This window comes from Chaetomium tenue (assembly GCF_020726465.1).
Source record: "Chaetomium tenue strain MPI-SDFR-AT-0079 chromosome Unknown F5144scaffold_3, whole genome shotgun sequence".
Lineage (NCBI taxonomy): Eukaryota > Fungi > Ascomycota > Sordariomycetes > Sordariales > Chaetomiaceae > Chaetomium > Chaetomium tenue.
In genome coordinates, this window is record NW_027117331.1 from 336,110 (window position 1) to 351,832 (window position 15,723).

A 15,723-nucleotide genomic window follows, 5' to 3' on the forward strand; every position below is an offset into this window, starting at 1 on the left:
TGCATCCATGGAGGTGGCGCGGGATGTCTTCGTCTCCAAACCGGCTTCACCCGCGTATGTTGCATCGGATCACAGGCCTTGTCGGCCTCTTTACTCGACAGAGCATCCTCACCACTTTCACCCTTTCGCCGTGGACATGATTTGTCGGCGGAGTGTATCCATCGAGCGCGGCCTCATGGCCATTTCTAGAACAGTAGGGGGTGGAGGATTACCCACTGCCAACACAAGATTACAGCCTCACCACACGACGATAAGATTCTGGTCACAACAACCCATGTGCAATTCTGCATTCCGTTATCTGCTAGCGCAACTCAAGGTACGTATTTCTGCCTCATGTAATCCGAGGCTTGTTTCTGCGGAAACCCCCGGGCCGTCTGCACGTCTACATGCTGTTTAGCTTGAATTCGACCCCCTGCGGCTTCTTGTAGGCCGCGACGAAGAAGTCCCCCACCATCCGCACGTCTTCGGCACTGGCCCCCCAATCTCGTCGCCAATCCTAGCACCCGGGCTCGCCCACAGCCTCCAGATCTGAGAAAGCACAAGGCGTAAAACACCGTACCCCTGGGGCATGCCCAAGCAGATGCGGCTGCCTTTGCCGAATCCAACCATGTACTTATCCAGCTTCTTGCCCTCGTCGCCCAACCACCGCTCGGGGATGAAACTGTGACTGTCGGGAAAATGGTCCTCGTTGTGGTGAAGCAGCACGCTCGTCATGCCCACAGGTGTCCCGGACGGAATCACCCAACTCTTTCCCGTCGTCCCGTCCTTGTATATCAGGGCTCCGTCCGGGTCTATGCGGAAGTGCGGCGTCGAGTTCCCGTAGATCAGCCGAACGGCTTCCTTGATGACGGCCGTCAGGTACGGGAGGCCCTCGAGCGTGGCCAGCGGCGTATTGCCAACGTCGTTAACGGAGGGTATGGCGCTGCGCAGCTCCTCCTTGAGCTTGCGCAAAACGTCGGGGTTGCTCACCATCCAGTAGATGAGGTGCTCCAGAGTCGAAGCCATCGTAAGAGTGCCGGCCATAAGCAGCATCTGGGCGTCCTCAGCCACCCGCTCAACCGTCTTCTCCTCGGCGGGAAGCTTGGGAGAGTGGAGGAGGCCGCGGAAAACGGGCGTATTCTTCCCCGCCCAGTCGTCGTCGGACGTGGAGGCAAGCTGCGCGACCTTCTCGCGCGTCATCTTCTTCTGACACATGAACGATCCCAGCGCCGGGTTCAGGTTTTGTGACAGCCATGCGGGCAAAGCCATCATAACATTGTTGAGCCAGGGGGCACGCTTCAGGATGTGGAATGACTGTGCCCCTGACAAGGAAGCGTCTCGCTCGGACGAGTCAAAGTCGGGGGTTTCTGGGTTCTGGGGTTAGTTCAATGCTGTTCCCTTGAATCCTTTTGAACTACAGACTCACCAAGTTTATGTTGGGACTCCCCAAACGCCAAGATGTGTGTCATGTCATTGCTAAAAGCCGCAAACACGCAATTCGCGTTCACTGGCTCGTCTGTGTCCTTTAGGTCCGCCAGTCTTTGTAGAAGAACGTCGAGAAGTTCCTGGAAAGCTGGCTGCAACCTCCTGGCGTGCGACGGGCTGAAGTAGGGCAGGAGGGCAGCGCGGCGCATGCGGTGGACATCATGGCTGACCGTGGAAAACAACGAGTTGTCAAGGCCGAAGAACCTGGTCAAGCTAGGCGCTTTATCTGCCCGTCTTCTATCCGTGGTGCTAGGATAGAGAACATCGTAAAAGTCCTGTCCGGCCAGTCAGCAACTTGTACAACGATTTGGCTCGCTCTTTCCGTAACAACTCACTGGATCTCCGACGTGAAGATCTCTGGGCGATATTCGAACAATCGGACCGTACTCCTTGTGCAGCTCATCGATCTTCCAGATGTACTTCCCTCCCAGCCAATTGTTGTAGTACGCTTCGTATCTGAAGGAGTTATTAGTTCATGTTCTTCCTCCATCGACACCATGACATATGGCACTTACAGATCGGTCAGCGCTGCCAACCTCGGCCCTGGAAAGTGAGCTATGGGGCTCATGTAGAGGCGCCAGATGGCAGAATACACCACATAGACGGTGAGAGTGGCGAGGCCGGCGCAAATGTAATCTACTCTAGAGACATTGGCGAGGCGCGTCCAACTTAAAATGCTGTTCATTGTAGAAGGACTGGGGGCACAAGTCCTCGACCAATCAACAGATGGGTAACAAGGTATGGAAAGACTGGTGCTCCGGTGAACCGTTTCTACCGAATCGGGAATTCAAGACAATCCAAAGCACGCCTTGATCAGCTCGAGCAAGACATGTTCTAGTAATGGCCGCGACGGGAGGGTTGGGGCTGATAACCTTTATGGGTGAAACCTTCCATCCTCCTTGAAGTCAATCACGGTCGGCAACTTCATCTTACGCCGCCAGACGGTCGTCTGTGCGTTTGTAACGCATGGGGGCCCTCCGATATCGTCAATGAGTTACATCGAGCAACTGGTAACCCGGTCTGAAAGCCAGCTTGAAGATATGCAGGAACTATATGAACGATCGGTCGCCCGAAGGTCACATGAGGCCAAATGCGTGTGCAGGCAGGGAGTCACAGAACGCAGAGTTGGACCCAACTCCAGGATCTGGTCTACGGTTGGGCGATATTCTTCATACGATGAATATGGTACGTAGAAGTTTAGTTGCACTATCACCTGGGTATGGGCGGCTGAGAGCCTAGGCATCAGAGGTCACACCACAGGTGGTATCATGGGTCGGAGAGATGGTTACGGACGAAATGTCCGCAGTGACGCCCGAGGCTATGGCATGGTCATCGGTCCATGATAAGGCCGGAGCGAGCGAGGCTGTGTGATGCTGTCAAGGTAGAATTGTCTATTGGTGCTGTCATGCCTTGCGCGTCCACCTGCATTGCTGCGACGTCCCACCTTGCTCTGATAGTATGAACCGCAACGCCGAGTGATAAAAGGGGCTACGGGTGAGTTTAAGAGTCGATGTCACAACATTCTCCTGGTCTTACGCCATCGACCCTGGCTGCATCTGCCGCTGACAGCAGTCAATGTCACCCATCTTGCTCGAGGTGACGCCCGGCATAGGATGGGTTGGAAGTCCGACACCTTGTCTCACGCCGGGACACGCCTCGGGTCTTAAGTCACCGCCCGTCCAAATATTCTCTCTCAAGCATTTAAACCCGGCACCTGGCGACGCACTCTCCGTTCTCCCAAACGCGCTTTTCCCGATCAGAGATAGGAATAATGCAGGAAGCGAACGGGCCAAGAACAGCGCCGCTCCACGATCCCCGCGGCCCGCCACTCCACGATCTCCGCGGCCCGCTGCTCGGCGGACGGCGAACAGCGGGTAAAGTCCCCCTGCGCCTCTGGGGGCGTTCCGGCGAGTCTCCTCCCAGCTTCTTACATGTATATCTTTGGGGGCCGGTTCATTACGCAACCCGTGCTTACGTTACTCGGCTCCCTGTTCACAAGCCGAATATCCTGGCTTCCCTGGGTGAAACCCGATTGATGTAAAGTGCTAATCGAAGGCACAAGACAGGCATCGTATGGCCCCCAACATACCAAGTACTGTGCATTGCAGATCCAGCCGTCAGAGTCTGGTTCTTCGACAGAGGTGCCTGGGATGTTGACCAGCATGAACGATCCAGGTAGCGTGCTTACGGGGGACGCGTGGGGGGTGATTAAGGTTGAAGCCAACTTAACATCCACCACCCTATTTGTATGTCACGTTATTGGAATTAGAATCAGCATCCCATTACTTTCCACAGAAGCTTGTAGCCATGTCAGACATGATGCTCGACCAGTTCCGAGGGGTCCTTGGCAACCAGCCGCTGAACCAACAGCACCCGCACGAAGAGGCCATCTATTACGACTTGAACCTGTTGTCTGGAGGAGAGGCTTCTGAACCTTACGCGACGGCCGTCACCACTACCAGTACTACCTTTCCCGACTGGCCCGATGACATCGAAAACATCTACACAGGGCTCCACAGGTGCGTCGACCAGGTCGTTGCGACAATCTCGGTCCGCGGGCCGCCGCGGTTGGACCAAATAAAAGAACAAAATCGTAAAGTCATAGACAAGCTCAGGACGCTGGAGAGCGCCATCACAGGCAACACAGCCGCCGCCGCTGCTGCTGTTGTGTCGATACCATGGTCGCCGCTGGCTCACGATCCGGATCGAGCGCGCATCAACCCGGATAAGAGGCGGCGGGTGTCGCTTTCCAAAAGGGCCACGTCCAACAGTGTCGGAGCCGACACGAGAGGCCCCAGCATGACACATATTACACAGCAGAAGACGCCAGGTGCCAATAGCACCCCCCGCATCCAGCCCCACGGCACTGGAACGCCCAGGCCTTTATTTAGCGGGCTGGACGGAGACTCCAAGCTGGCCAAGAAGCTGCAGCGGATCGGGGCCGAAGAAGCGAGAGCGCAGGTGACCGAGTTTGCGGCCCAGCTGAGAGCGCCGGAGCGGCAGAATGCACTGCCAACCATCAGTCAGTTCTCCAACATGTCACAGATGGCGGATGCGTCTCACTTCCGACAGCTCGTGCAGGGGCTGGGGGTGGCCATCGAGAGCAGCATCTTCGGGGAACAGAATTCGCGAATCAGGAAACGAATCGCGCTCGCCCACTTTTACCACGCCTACGCACTCGCGCAGGAATACCCCACGCTGTTCCTCTCGTGGTGCGACGACCAACAGGTCCAGGCCGGCTCGATGCTACCGAAGGGCGGGAGCAGGTCTGTCGTGCAACACCGCTTCGCCGATCTCATCTTCCCGCCGGATGAAGGCTCGGATGCTGCGTCGGATGCAAAGAGAAAGACCCTAAAGATACAGATGTGGAGAAAGAGCGGCAAGAAATGGACCCAAATGATTGAGCGCATGGGTTATGGAATCCTCTTACTGCTACCTTCGGGTCTCTCGGACGAGGAGTGAGTCAAGTACCTTTTTGTATTATTCAAATATTATTATTATTATTCATACTCCGCTATGCCCTAGGGCGTGCCGGACCCTCTGCTATTTAGTGTACAGGAAAACCGTGCCCTCCCGGGCCGGGTGAAAAACCCCTACCAACAATCATTATTCAAATATATCACTGCGGAGATGAAGGGAAAACGGAAGTCTAACATTGATATAGCTTGCGCGTTGCCCACGACAACGACATCGGTTACTGTCTGGACATTCTCGACTCGAGCAGGCATTTGTTTGCCGATCTGCTCCAGCAAGCAAATGACCTGTTGCATGGTCACTTCTTTTTGCGAGATGAGAATGATCATTTGTGGGATTGGCAGTGCGCTGGCCGCCCGGAAAAACCGAACTGGAACGACTTCCTCAAGCATCAAGCTCGCATGGGAAACTGGGAGAGACATGCGGCGGTAGGACAGTACCTAGACATAGGCTAAACTGAAACTGGTTTTACCATAGAAAGATCTCATACTAGTAGATAGATACCTTCGCGCTCATACAGCAACCTAGCCCTGAATCCCATAATACTTGTCCCAGAACGCCGTCACACTCGTAAGGCGTGACCCCGGTGCCTCCAGCCTCGACGACTCGGTATCCCAGATCTTGACCAAGGAGCCCTCCGAGCCCAATGCAGGCCAAAGGTGTCGCCATTCTCTTGGTCACCCCCCGGACGCCCGGTTTTCACAAACCGTACCAGGGCATCCGAGACACTCTTCGAAAGCTCCCTGTCGGCATCCGTCCAGTCCCACTGCCAGGCATCAAGATTGCCGAAGGCATACGGCACGACCGCGCAGTGGAAAGCACCCGCGCGCGTCTCCTCGGCCAGGTCTGCGTCTTGCGGGATTGGCGGCGCGCGCTCAAACTTGTAATACCACGCAGGCGACTTGAGCGTCTTACTCTTGGCTTGCAACCGCGCCGAAGACCACGTCGACCACACAAACACCTGGTCGGCAAGCAACTGCGACGTCACCTGCCGCACTTCCTGCTCGTTGCCCGCCGGATACAGCTGGAGCGCCTCCGCGGCCAGCTCTCCAAACGTCTCACTCACGTACTCCTCATACTCGGCCACGGACGCGAGAAACGGCAACCCAGAGCCCTCGTTCCCAACATTCCCGGCCAGCAACGGAACGTCCGCCGCCCTCCCCTCCAACAGCGCCGTGAGCGGCGACTCCGGCAGCACATAGCCATCAACCACTGGACTGGCCGTATCAAAAATACTCACACTCGTCCTCGCCGCCGGCCACAGACCCGACCTCCACTTCCCGTCCGCGCGCTCGAGGTGAACAGCAGCAATAGCACTTGCAGGCAGCGCGCGCATCTCCTCAACCGACGACGCCCCCAACCCCGCCGCCAGCTCGACACCAGCCGTCTCGGCAGCAGCCAGGGTCGTGTACGCGGCGACGTGGCCCCGCACGCCCGCGACCACCGGCGCCACCCCCGGTCCGCTCTCCACCACGGCCTTGCCAAACAGCCCCCGCGCCAGCGGCGACGCCCACAGGATGTGCACGCTCGAGCCGCCGGCCGAGGAGCCGCCGATGGTGATGGCGTCGGCGGCCGGGTCGCCGCCGAAGGCGCGGATGTTGCGGCGCACCCACTGCAGCGCGGCGATCTGGTCGAGGATGCCGTAGTTGCCGCTGGTGCCGCTGGTGCCACCACCGCCATCGTGGGACTCAGCGGTCAGCGCCGGGTGGGCGAGGAAGCCCAGGCGGCCGAGGCGGTAGTTCACCGTCACGACGGTCAGGCCGCCTCGGGCGGCGAGGTGCGCGCCGGAGTAGATGGGATTGGAGGCGGAGCCGAATTGGAAGGCGCCGAAGTGGAACCAGACGAGCACTGGGCGGGGGGTTGGTGGGAGTGGTGGTGGGTTCGTGTTCCGGGCCGGTGTAGATGTTGAGGTAAAGGCAGTCTTCCGAGAAGGAGGTTTCGCCTCCGTAGTAGATCGAGTTGGCAGGCGGCGGGAATTGGAAGGCGCTGGGAGCGAACGATGTGGCTGATCGGACGTCCGACCAGGGGATGGGAGGCTTTGGGGGACGCCAGCGGAGAGAGCCGGTGGGCGGTGCAGCATAAGGAACCCCGAGGAAGGCTCGGGTGTTGTTGGTGAGAACGCGTCCAGATACGAGGCCGGATTCGGTTTTGACGGGGGCAGAGGGAGAATACGCGTCGCCTTGAAGGCCAGTCATTGTGAAAAGGCGGGAGTAACGATGCGGTGAAACTTTACTGGCGATTGAAATCGTGCGTGATGGAAGCTATCAACATCAGGTTGAGAAGGAAGAAGAGGCGTTCGAGAAAAGAGGGTACTAATATATATATGCCTACGTTTTAAATGTTGGGCCCTTTGTACCTACGTACCGTGGGGGTGAGCAGTGGGTTTGGGAGGGGGGGTGTTGGGGGGCGGAGGTTTCTTGGCTCGGCCACGCCATCTGTTTTGCTCTCTATCCTCATAGCATTTGCTCGATTTGGACTTCCTCACATTGTGATAAATTCTTCTAATTCCATCAACTACTTACGGACTTACGGCTCTAATCGGACACCATCCGGACAGGTTGCTCCTCTCATCAGGCCGTCAAAGAAGGCCATGTCAACGCCCTGCAACGGCCAGTCATTGATTCCGGCTGTAATGGGAGGAAGCGCTGGATGATTCCGCAGAATCATAGTATCATAGCTGGAATTGGGACATTGCATCACTGACTGTCCGAACCAGGGCGGCTGTAGCTGGGGGCTTGGAAAATGACCCATGGACGGGTCATCCGAAAGTGATGCGCCAGACAGAGATGTAGAGGATTCACCAGATGTTCCCGGTGGCTCTCTCTGCATTGCATCGTCCTCCCGCGTCTGGTGCGGCCGAGATACGGCGTTCCCGACTGACAGTTCGCGGGAGATTGGACCTTGCCGCGAGATCTTGATGACTCCAAGGTACGGAATACTCAGTCGCAGGGCTTCCCCTTCACTCTTACGTTCGTCTCCACCTTCTACGCTGTCGGTATTGTAGCTGTTTCCATCAGCGGCGTCGGCCTCAATCTCGAGCAGGTGCCGGATCAGCTGGGCACTCTTTTCACTAATGACATCGTCGCCAATGTTCATGGCCCGCGTCACATCCATGCGCTCCAGAACCTGCTCAAGCATGGCACGGTCGCTCAGGCGCTGGTGAGCCAGCATGTTGGTGGCTTCTCGGTGGTGGTGGGCGTCGAAATGAGCGAGCAGGAGGGTCATGGCGGCTAGGAGAGCAAAGAAGTCGACCGGCCGCGAGCACGACGACATGGGGTTAAAGCTCCGGTGAGCGATGAAGCGCGTCATGATCTCCCGGCTCGAGTTGACCGACGTGATCTTGGAATACTCGTCCACCGAGTTCCCGCCAATGCGCATCATGTATGGCAGGTGGAGCTGGATCAGCAAGCCATGGTAGTAAACGTGCGCTGCCAGGCGCAACGTCTCAAGCAGTGTCTCGGGCGACCCTGGCGTAAGGTTGTGGAAATTTGGAGCGCGCCAAAAACTTGCTGGCATGCTTCTCGACACGGCAAGGAGCTCGGCGTCGATGGATTGGGTTGTCGATATCTGGCTCGGGGAAAAGGGGCTCTCGTTGCGTTCCAAAATGCGCGACGAAATGGCCGTTAGGAGTCGTTCGAACTTGCCCAGCGGCGGTTGATGTCGGAGGGCGGACACGGCGCCCATGGTCTTGTCCGACGTGCCTTGGGGTAGGCTGAGGAGCAGGCTGAGATAGCGGTCCATGTACACGATCCGAAACCAGATGAACTCGGGATCGGCATCCAGCTCCGGGTCAACTCGCTTGACCGGCGGGACTGGAGAGCGATGAAGGCCCATCAACTGGGCCACCGTCATTGCCCTGCGGTAAACAGACCAGGCCCACCGCAGATTGCCGCAGTTGACTTCGTACGCCCCCTCCAGCAGGATGCAGATCAGACACTCAAAAGAGCCATGCATCGCTTCCTTGGTGGTCACCCACGTCCTAGCAGCCGTCACCAAGCGACGCGCGAGTATGCTGTGCGATTCAGAGAGACCCTCAGCCTTTTGTCCCGACGGGCTCTGCAAGGTGATGGCAAAAGTCAACATCAGCCTGGCCAGCATGACTGGATGCATTCCGGGGCGGAGACACGGAAGCTCGGCGGAGCGGTATGGTGCGGCAAGCGCCTCCAGGGTCAGCCTGCTATGCGGCTGTGTGTTGGTGAGGTGCGTGTAACGAGAGGGCCGGAGGCTCTCCGCGAGCAGGGTCCGGGCATCAGCTTCGGACGGGAGAGCAGCCGCCAGATGGCGGAGGGCAGCTTCAGTCTCGGTCTGATCCGATAGCCCCGGGCAGTCAACCGATACATCTTGCGAGTCCGGCGTGAGGAGAGATGGATTTGGAGTGGACCCTCTCAGCCCCTATAGTAACGACAAATCAGAAACAATTCTCACGGTGGAGCGGTTTGTGTATGTTACTTTGTACCTCTGGAGAAGCGTGAAAGGACTCGTAAGAGCGAGGCCTCGTAGCATCAGGGCTCCCGGAGTCCTGCGGGAGTCGCCCCCGGCGCGGCTCGTTTTCATCACTCTCATCGCGCTCATCATGCCGGTTTGCAAGGAAATCTTTCATGAGGTTCTCGACCCGGGGAATGCGCTGGCCAAGACGCTGGTTGTGGCTGTCCTTCTTAGCCGGAGACGGAGACGGTAGGTCTCCCGGCAGCTCCTGAGGCACGCAGGGCACACGCCGATGCTGGCAGCCGATGCAGGCGGCATCCCCTGGCGACGCCAGCATGCAGCGGATCTTGCGGCGCTTGCACTCCCAGCAAGACCTCGTCCCTTTGCGCACCTTTCTTCGCCTCAGGCTTGCTGAGTAATCCATTCCTTGGCCGGGCGATGATTCAGATGCCGGAGCGGCTGGTTCTTCGTTGCGGGGGTCATCCATGGGGTGTGGGCTGTGTGGGATGACGGAGATGATCGAGAGTGCACCGTGCGTGGTGATCCTGTGTGCCACGGCGGAGAAGTTGCGAGTTTGACGGAGCCAATAATGGCAAGAATGGGATGTGGTTGGGGGTGATTGCTTGGTACGTAGGGGTTTCATTTATTTCCGCCGCGGTCGAAGTCGTTTCTCCGCCGCGGCGCGCATTTGTCAGCTTCGGGAACAAAGAGTGATAACTAGGCGTGTAACAGCACAGGGTGACAAACCAACCGTGTTAGTTTCCTTCAGCCGAATAATTCTCCGCGGCGGTTGAGCAATGCCGCGCAGTGCACGCGTTCGGCCATGGAAAACCGCCAGATACTTGAGGAAAACGATGGACTGTCCCATCCTCTTGTTGTGCCGCCAGGCTGCATTTACGCAGCAACCCGACTACATGTACATGCAGCATATCGCATAGCCACGTTCTGACCTTCGTGTCCTTACCGCTGCGCTGATACCACTAATGCCAGTATGGCGTCCCCTATCGCTCAGAACGGCCCGTCCAACCTGGTCGAACCGGCTCCCGCCCACCACGACAGCGAGACAAGTACAGGCCAGTCCGATCCTGAGAAACCGACCGAGCCTTCGAGCCCCCCTGAGAAAGACGCTGGTGCTTCACCGGGTCCGCCCCCCAACGGCGGCCTCGTCGCCTGGCTCCAAGTCGTCGCCGGCTTCTTCATCTTCTTCAACACATGGGGCATCCTCAGTACTTTCCCTGTATTCCAGACCTACTACGAGTCCGGCGAGCTGTTTGAGGCATCGTCGGCCAACATCTCTTGGATCGGCTCCATCCAATGCTTCCTTCTCCAGCTCACCGGCCTCATCTCGGGGCCGGTTTACGACCGGGGCTACCTCCGCCTCCTCCTAGCCTCTGGTAGCTTCATGATCGTCTTCGGTCTCATGATGCTCTCGCTATGCACCGAGTACTGGCAGGCATTGCTTTCCCAAGCTTTTTGCGTCGGAATCGGCGGCGGCCTGCTGTTTGTGCCCACCGTGTCGCTGATCCCAACCTGGTTCAGCACCCGGATTGGCCTCGCCGTCGGCATCGCGTCGTCCGGCTCGTCCCTCGGCGGCGTCATTTACCCCATCGTCCTCTCCCGCCTCATCACGCAGGTCGGCTTCCCGTGGGCCGTACGATCCATCGCCTTCATCACCCTCGCCACATTCACCTTGCCCCTGGTCGTCTTCAAGATCCGCGTGCGCGTCCCCAAGCCGCGGGCCATAGTGGACTGGTCCGCCTTTACCGACGCGCCCTTCATCATCTTCACGGTGGCCCTGCTCATCATCTTCATCGGCCAAACAGTGCTCCTCTTTTACATCTCCTTCTACCCGGAGAACCGCCATTTCACCGACACCTCGCTGGCCTTCTACATCGCCGCCATCTTCAACGCCGGCTCGACTCTCGGCCGGATCCTTCCCAACGCCGTGTCTGACCGCATCGGTGTCTTCAACACCATGGCGCCGCTCACCATGCTCATGGGCGTTGCCGTGTTTTGTCTTCTCGCCGTGCACAACGCACCCGGCATCATCGTCATGGCCGTCGTTACCGGCTTTCTCAGCGGCGTCGTCATCGCCCTGCCGCCCGTCTGCTTCCGCATGCTGACCGCGAACAAGGCCATGATAGGCACCCGCGTCGGACAGGGCTTTGCCATTGCCGGCTTTGGCCTGTTGCTCGCCGGGCCAAGTGGCGGCACCATTCTAGGCACGGTCGAGCCATTGAACTGGACCGGCCTGTGGGTGTATGCGGGAGTTACCGTCTGCGCCAGTTCTCTGATCTTGTTTGGCCTCCGGTTTTCAAAGTCTGGCCTGGTCATAAAAGCCAAGTGTTGACAGAACCCGCAAGCATATTATCGCTGTGTATGTACTACTAGGTATGTTGGGGAGTGCGGATCTTGGAATTGAGGTAATCCTTGGTCCCGACGAGGAGGAGGATGAAAACCACCAACAAAAGAAGAAGAGAAGAAACAGGAATTACAGTTTTGCTAGCCACGACTAAGAAAGCCCATTAATACGCACATATCACGGAAATACACATCGTTGTCCCTCCAAAGAGGTCTCAGTCCTCAGTCTCAACTTGACCTCACCCGGCCGGCGATGGATTCTCGGTTGCAAGTCTTTTGCGTGTGTGGTTCACGGTGCCCGCCCTTCTTTGCCTTCCTAATTATAGGCAATGCTCCATACACAATGGATTTTAGACCCGGTAAGGCTTTGAAACATCCATCTTTCTTGGCTTTGGAGCCAGTAGAGGGGGCAACAACCCCTAGGAAGACTCCATGCCTACTTACCTCGGGCTTATTACCCTACACAGTAGTTGCGAGTCTAGCCGGTCTTCGGACCATGCCCATCACACAACTAGACGACAGGGATGTGCTTCTAGAAAACTCAGTTCGGGCCGACGCCAACATGAGAACGAATATTCTCTACCCGAACTATTGGGCCAAGCCCAATATTGACACCCTAGAAGTGGAGAAGCCTTTCCCCGGGCTAGTTAGTACGTATCCCACAGGGCAGGGCAGCCCTTGTGCAAAAGAGCCGAGTGGATTTGGGGCCCATACAGAAGGTATTCCCGTTGGTCCGTCTGTTATGTGTACTTGCCTATTTTAGTTCAAACCTGCAATGACTCGTCAGGCACCCGAGGCTAGATCTTCGGCCCCGGGCAAATACTCAGTGCGATCGCGAAAAAGTCCACACTCTACTCGAGTACTGCCCAACTTCGACAACCACGCTCCGATCAGAAGAACCCTAGTCGGCCATTCAATACGGGGCGCGAAACTTGCCCATACCGCCATAGTAAGCCAGTCAAGTGTATATACCTACCTTGCCCACATGCTTACGTTCGAAGCCATAAAACTTAGGTAGGTGTCAAGCGACACCCTATTCAAATCTGAGGTCCAGCCCTCGCCTGGTTTCACAGTGACTTGACCATCAGGGCAGCCCATCTACCCGTATCATCCGTTTTAGTTGTGGTCTCGTCTCGCAGTCTCTCATCAACATGATCACCTCAGCGCTGTTACGAGGGTCAGCTTGCTGGCTTCTTTTTCGACTCGTATGTTTGAGCCGATTTCATCAACCACCGCTTCCAGGCCTTCCAGTCTCTAACGCGTTCGCATAGCTTATCTTCTCCCTCTTCTCCCGCGTGCTCTCCCAAGTCCTGGTAACACCCGAAGGCGCCTACATTACCCGGATCCAACCACGCAGTGGCCTATCAGCCTCTTGCGTGTCAGTCGCTACCCGGTGTGCTGCATTTTAGTGTAGCGGGCGATGGGAGCTGACCATGGAGTAAAACATAGGAGCACTTTTCACCGCAACATCACCTGTGCACCCACCTTACTTACTATTGCGGGTGGGGCCTTGCTGCCAAACGAGACCGACATTGAGCTTTCCTGCGACCCCGACTGCCGACTGTCTCTTTCCGGTCTCCAGGCTGTTCAGCAAGCAGCCTGCTCTTCCAATGACACAGTTGTAGTATCGGGGACCATCTACCCTGCCACTTACTACACCGATCTGCTTCTTCACACCTTCGATTATGCATGTCTGCAAAACGAGTAGGTACCTAGATACCTACCTTCGCTCCGTCTGTTATGTGTGGAATAATCTGACGCAAAACTAGCGCTGAAACAGAGTATTGCTTTCCCCGGTTCATCGAATGGAACCAAAACGAGGAAGAGGAGAACTACTGTAATGAGTGCAACCTTGGCGTTTGGAAGAGTCGTCTCTCCTCCCCTTTTGGCTGGCTTGATGGGCTCTTTGATCAATACACATCACTGACAGCGTCGTAAGTGCTCCGGCCCCTGCATACATGTACTTTGCGTTGTACACCAATAATGCTGAAGCTCGCAAAATAGATGCAACGCAGCCCCCTCATGGGCTGTTACATCGCCCACCAAATATGCGCTCGGCTATGTAGGCGCTACGCCGACAATGCCTTCGGCAACCACGCCATCGATACCAAGGGTCACGGGATCCTGCCAGACCAACTACACCATCCAGGCTTCCGACTAGTGCCAGTCCATCAGCCATAAAAAGCAAGTATCAACCTACAACCTCATGCGCGTCAACAACCTGCCCGCCAACTGCGGCTCGTTTCCCAGGCCTGGAACGAGCATTTGCCTCCCAGAAACCTGCCGAGTGCACACCATTCTCCCTTTGGATACCTGCAAGAAGATTGCCAACGCAGCGGGCACATGGTCCAACTGCACCCACTATGTCACATACATGGTCGTACCAACCGACGCTTCGTACCTCGAGTTCTCCAACCCAAATTACTGCGTGATGAGGGCCTCCATCTGGAAAATCGAGCTGCAGCAACTCCTCCTCTGGAACCCGTCGCTTCCAGAGATGTTGGACGAGACGGTGCTCAATTCCTGCATGCTCGAAGAAGGGTTCCGGTACTGCGTCGCTGGCGGCGGCGGCAGTATCCCCTCGGGACCAAGCACAACGTTGCCGCCAAGTTCGTTATCAGCGGCACCCTCTTCCAGCGTTTCCAGCATTTCATCGCCTGTCCCCACACCCAACAGCAACGACGTCCTCGGCACTGGCCCAGGCGAGCTTTAATGATTAGTTAACGTGGTCCACCCCCAAGCACAGGCATTTAGCTGCAACACTAACAACGGATTAAGCCGGGAGCGCCGCTTGGGGGTGGATCACGTTACTGCGTTTCGGTCCACCCTTTCTCCCCTTGTTCACCAACTCCTCACCTTGAACCCCCGCCATCTTCCATCACTCACCACACGTCACCACCATCCAGTTGCTCCGTCACCGATTTCACCCACAATGACCTCCACCACCAACAACAACGATACGACCGCCTTGGAAACTATCTGTCGCCGCGCCGTCGCCGACCCCTCCTCCTGGCCCGCCATCAACAATAGCGATGCCACCGACATGGAAGCTCTCTATCACCGCGCCGTCGCCGACGCCTCCTCCCTCACCCAAGCCGAAATCAACCTAATTTTTGGCTGGGTCTCGCCCGAGGAAGACGAACATATCTGCCGTACAAAAGCGAATGGAAAGACACGCGCCGAGCTTATCGCCATCGCCGCGACAAATCCAGAGCAGCTAACAAGAGTCGAAAGCGCACTTGTCCAGCGGAGTGTGCCTTTTCTCATCGAGCTTCGGAGGGAGGCACAAAACTCAAACGGGCCTCCACCTGATATGATAGAGGTGATCGACCGCGGCCAACAGTTCATAGCATTGGCTCTTGCGAAAAGGAAAATCCCTTTGTATAAGGAGGCCCATCAGGCTGTTTGGAATGCACTTGACGACCAGGAAAGGCTTGCGATTATTGCGGCAGGAGATCGGCTCTCGCAAATCATGGATGAGGAATGGGCTGAAGAAGATCGTAGAAATCCGCGCAGGACACAGCAACCCGAGCAGGTGCCGGGATTTTCGAGAGATTAAAGGGCTTGTAGGGGAGGTTTTAAGGGGGGTTATGCAAAAACGGGTAACGGATGGCGAGGATTTGTTGCACTTAATGTGTAATACAGACTAATGTATGTATCTTGTACATTATTACTATTGTTAATGCGCCGATTTAAGCAACCCCTCGTGAGAGATTGCAACTCCAAAAACTGTGGGGAGGTGGATGGAAAGAAATGTTGGGGAAATGGGGCTTTTGTGTGTTGCCTCGGGTGCCCATTCTGCCATTCTCCCATTCCACCCACCCCACGAGTGCCAAGAATATGACAAACCTAAGGTACCCACCACATTAGAGATCGTCCATCGCGACCCAGGAACTTGTTTAGCCAAGAGAATACCACATGCGCTCGTTTCATCGATAACGGTGTCGCACTCAAGCTGCAAGTCTTGCTACCGATCTACGGAGCCGCGCTCGGTCGTGA

General features: G+C 56.7%; 6 protein-coding genes across 6 annotated transcripts; 3 read left to right on the forward strand and 3 right to left on the reverse strand.

Moving 5' to 3' along the window:
* Positions 1–382: 382 nt before the first annotated feature.
* On the reverse strand, positions 383–2,149 carry F5144DRAFT_591183 (cytochrome P450; the record flags this gene model as incomplete). Its single annotated transcript, XM_066790236.1, has 7 exons — positions 383–470; positions 518–586; positions 669–791; positions 863–1,346; positions 1,406–1,739; positions 1,800–1,920; positions 1,980–2,149. 7 exons carry the CDS (start codon positions 2,147–2,149, stop codon positions 383–385), a joined length of 1,389 nt encoding a protein of 462 aa, XP_066644143.1.
* A 1,086-nt stretch (positions 2,150–3,235) lies between these two features.
* F5144DRAFT_487778 (uncharacterized protein) lies at positions 3,236–4,926 on the forward strand (the record flags this gene model as incomplete). Its single annotated transcript, XM_066785629.1, has 3 exons — positions 3,236–3,375; positions 3,464–3,485; positions 3,763–4,926. The coding sequence occupies 3 exons, from the start codon at positions 3,236–3,238 to the stop codon at positions 4,924–4,926; spliced, it is 1,326 nt and encodes a 441-aa protein (XP_066644144.1).
* Positions 4,927–5,462: 536 nt separating this feature from the next.
* On the reverse strand, positions 5,463–7,133 carry F5144DRAFT_591185 (Alpha/Beta hydrolase protein; the record flags this gene model as incomplete). The annotated part of the gene is made up of 3 exons (XM_066790237.1): positions 5,463–5,610; positions 5,646–6,702; positions 6,782–7,133. 3 exons carry the CDS (start codon positions 7,131–7,133, stop codon positions 5,463–5,465), a joined length of 1,557 nt encoding a protein of 518 aa, XP_066644145.1.
* A 331-nt stretch (positions 7,134–7,464) lies between these two features.
* Positions 7,465–9,850, reverse strand: F5144DRAFT_488416 (uncharacterized protein; the record flags this gene model as incomplete). The annotated part of the gene is made up of 2 exons (XM_066785660.1): positions 7,465–9,330; positions 9,395–9,850. The coding sequence occupies 2 exons, from the start codon at positions 9,848–9,850 to the stop codon at positions 7,465–7,467; spliced, it is 2,322 nt and encodes a 773-aa protein (XP_066644146.1).
* A 504-nt stretch (positions 9,851–10,354) lies between these two features.
* Positions 10,355–11,713, forward strand: F5144DRAFT_600643 (monocarboxylate permease-like protein, mch4; the record flags this gene model as incomplete). Its single annotated transcript, XM_066791087.1, has 1 exon — positions 10,355–11,713. The coding sequence occupies one exon, from the start codon at positions 10,355–10,357 to the stop codon at positions 11,711–11,713; it is 1,359 nt and encodes a 452-aa protein (XP_066644147.1).
* A 2,834-nt stretch (positions 11,714–14,547) lies between these two features.
* F5144DRAFT_159383 (uncharacterized protein) lies at positions 14,548–15,465 on the forward strand. The gene has a single exon (XM_066782519.1). It carries the CDS (start codon positions 14,657–14,659, stop codon positions 15,281–15,283), a length of 627 nt encoding a protein of 208 aa, XP_066644148.1. The 5' UTR covers positions 14,548–14,656; the 3' UTR covers positions 15,284–15,465.
* The last annotated feature ends 258 nt before the right edge of the window (positions 15,466–15,723 follow it).

Bases quoted from the DNA above. Each gene is read 5' to 3' on its own strand.
- F5144DRAFT_159383 (XM_066782519.1), top strand. From the start codon at position 14,657: ATGACCTCCACCACCAACAACAACGATACGACCGCCTTGGAAACTATC.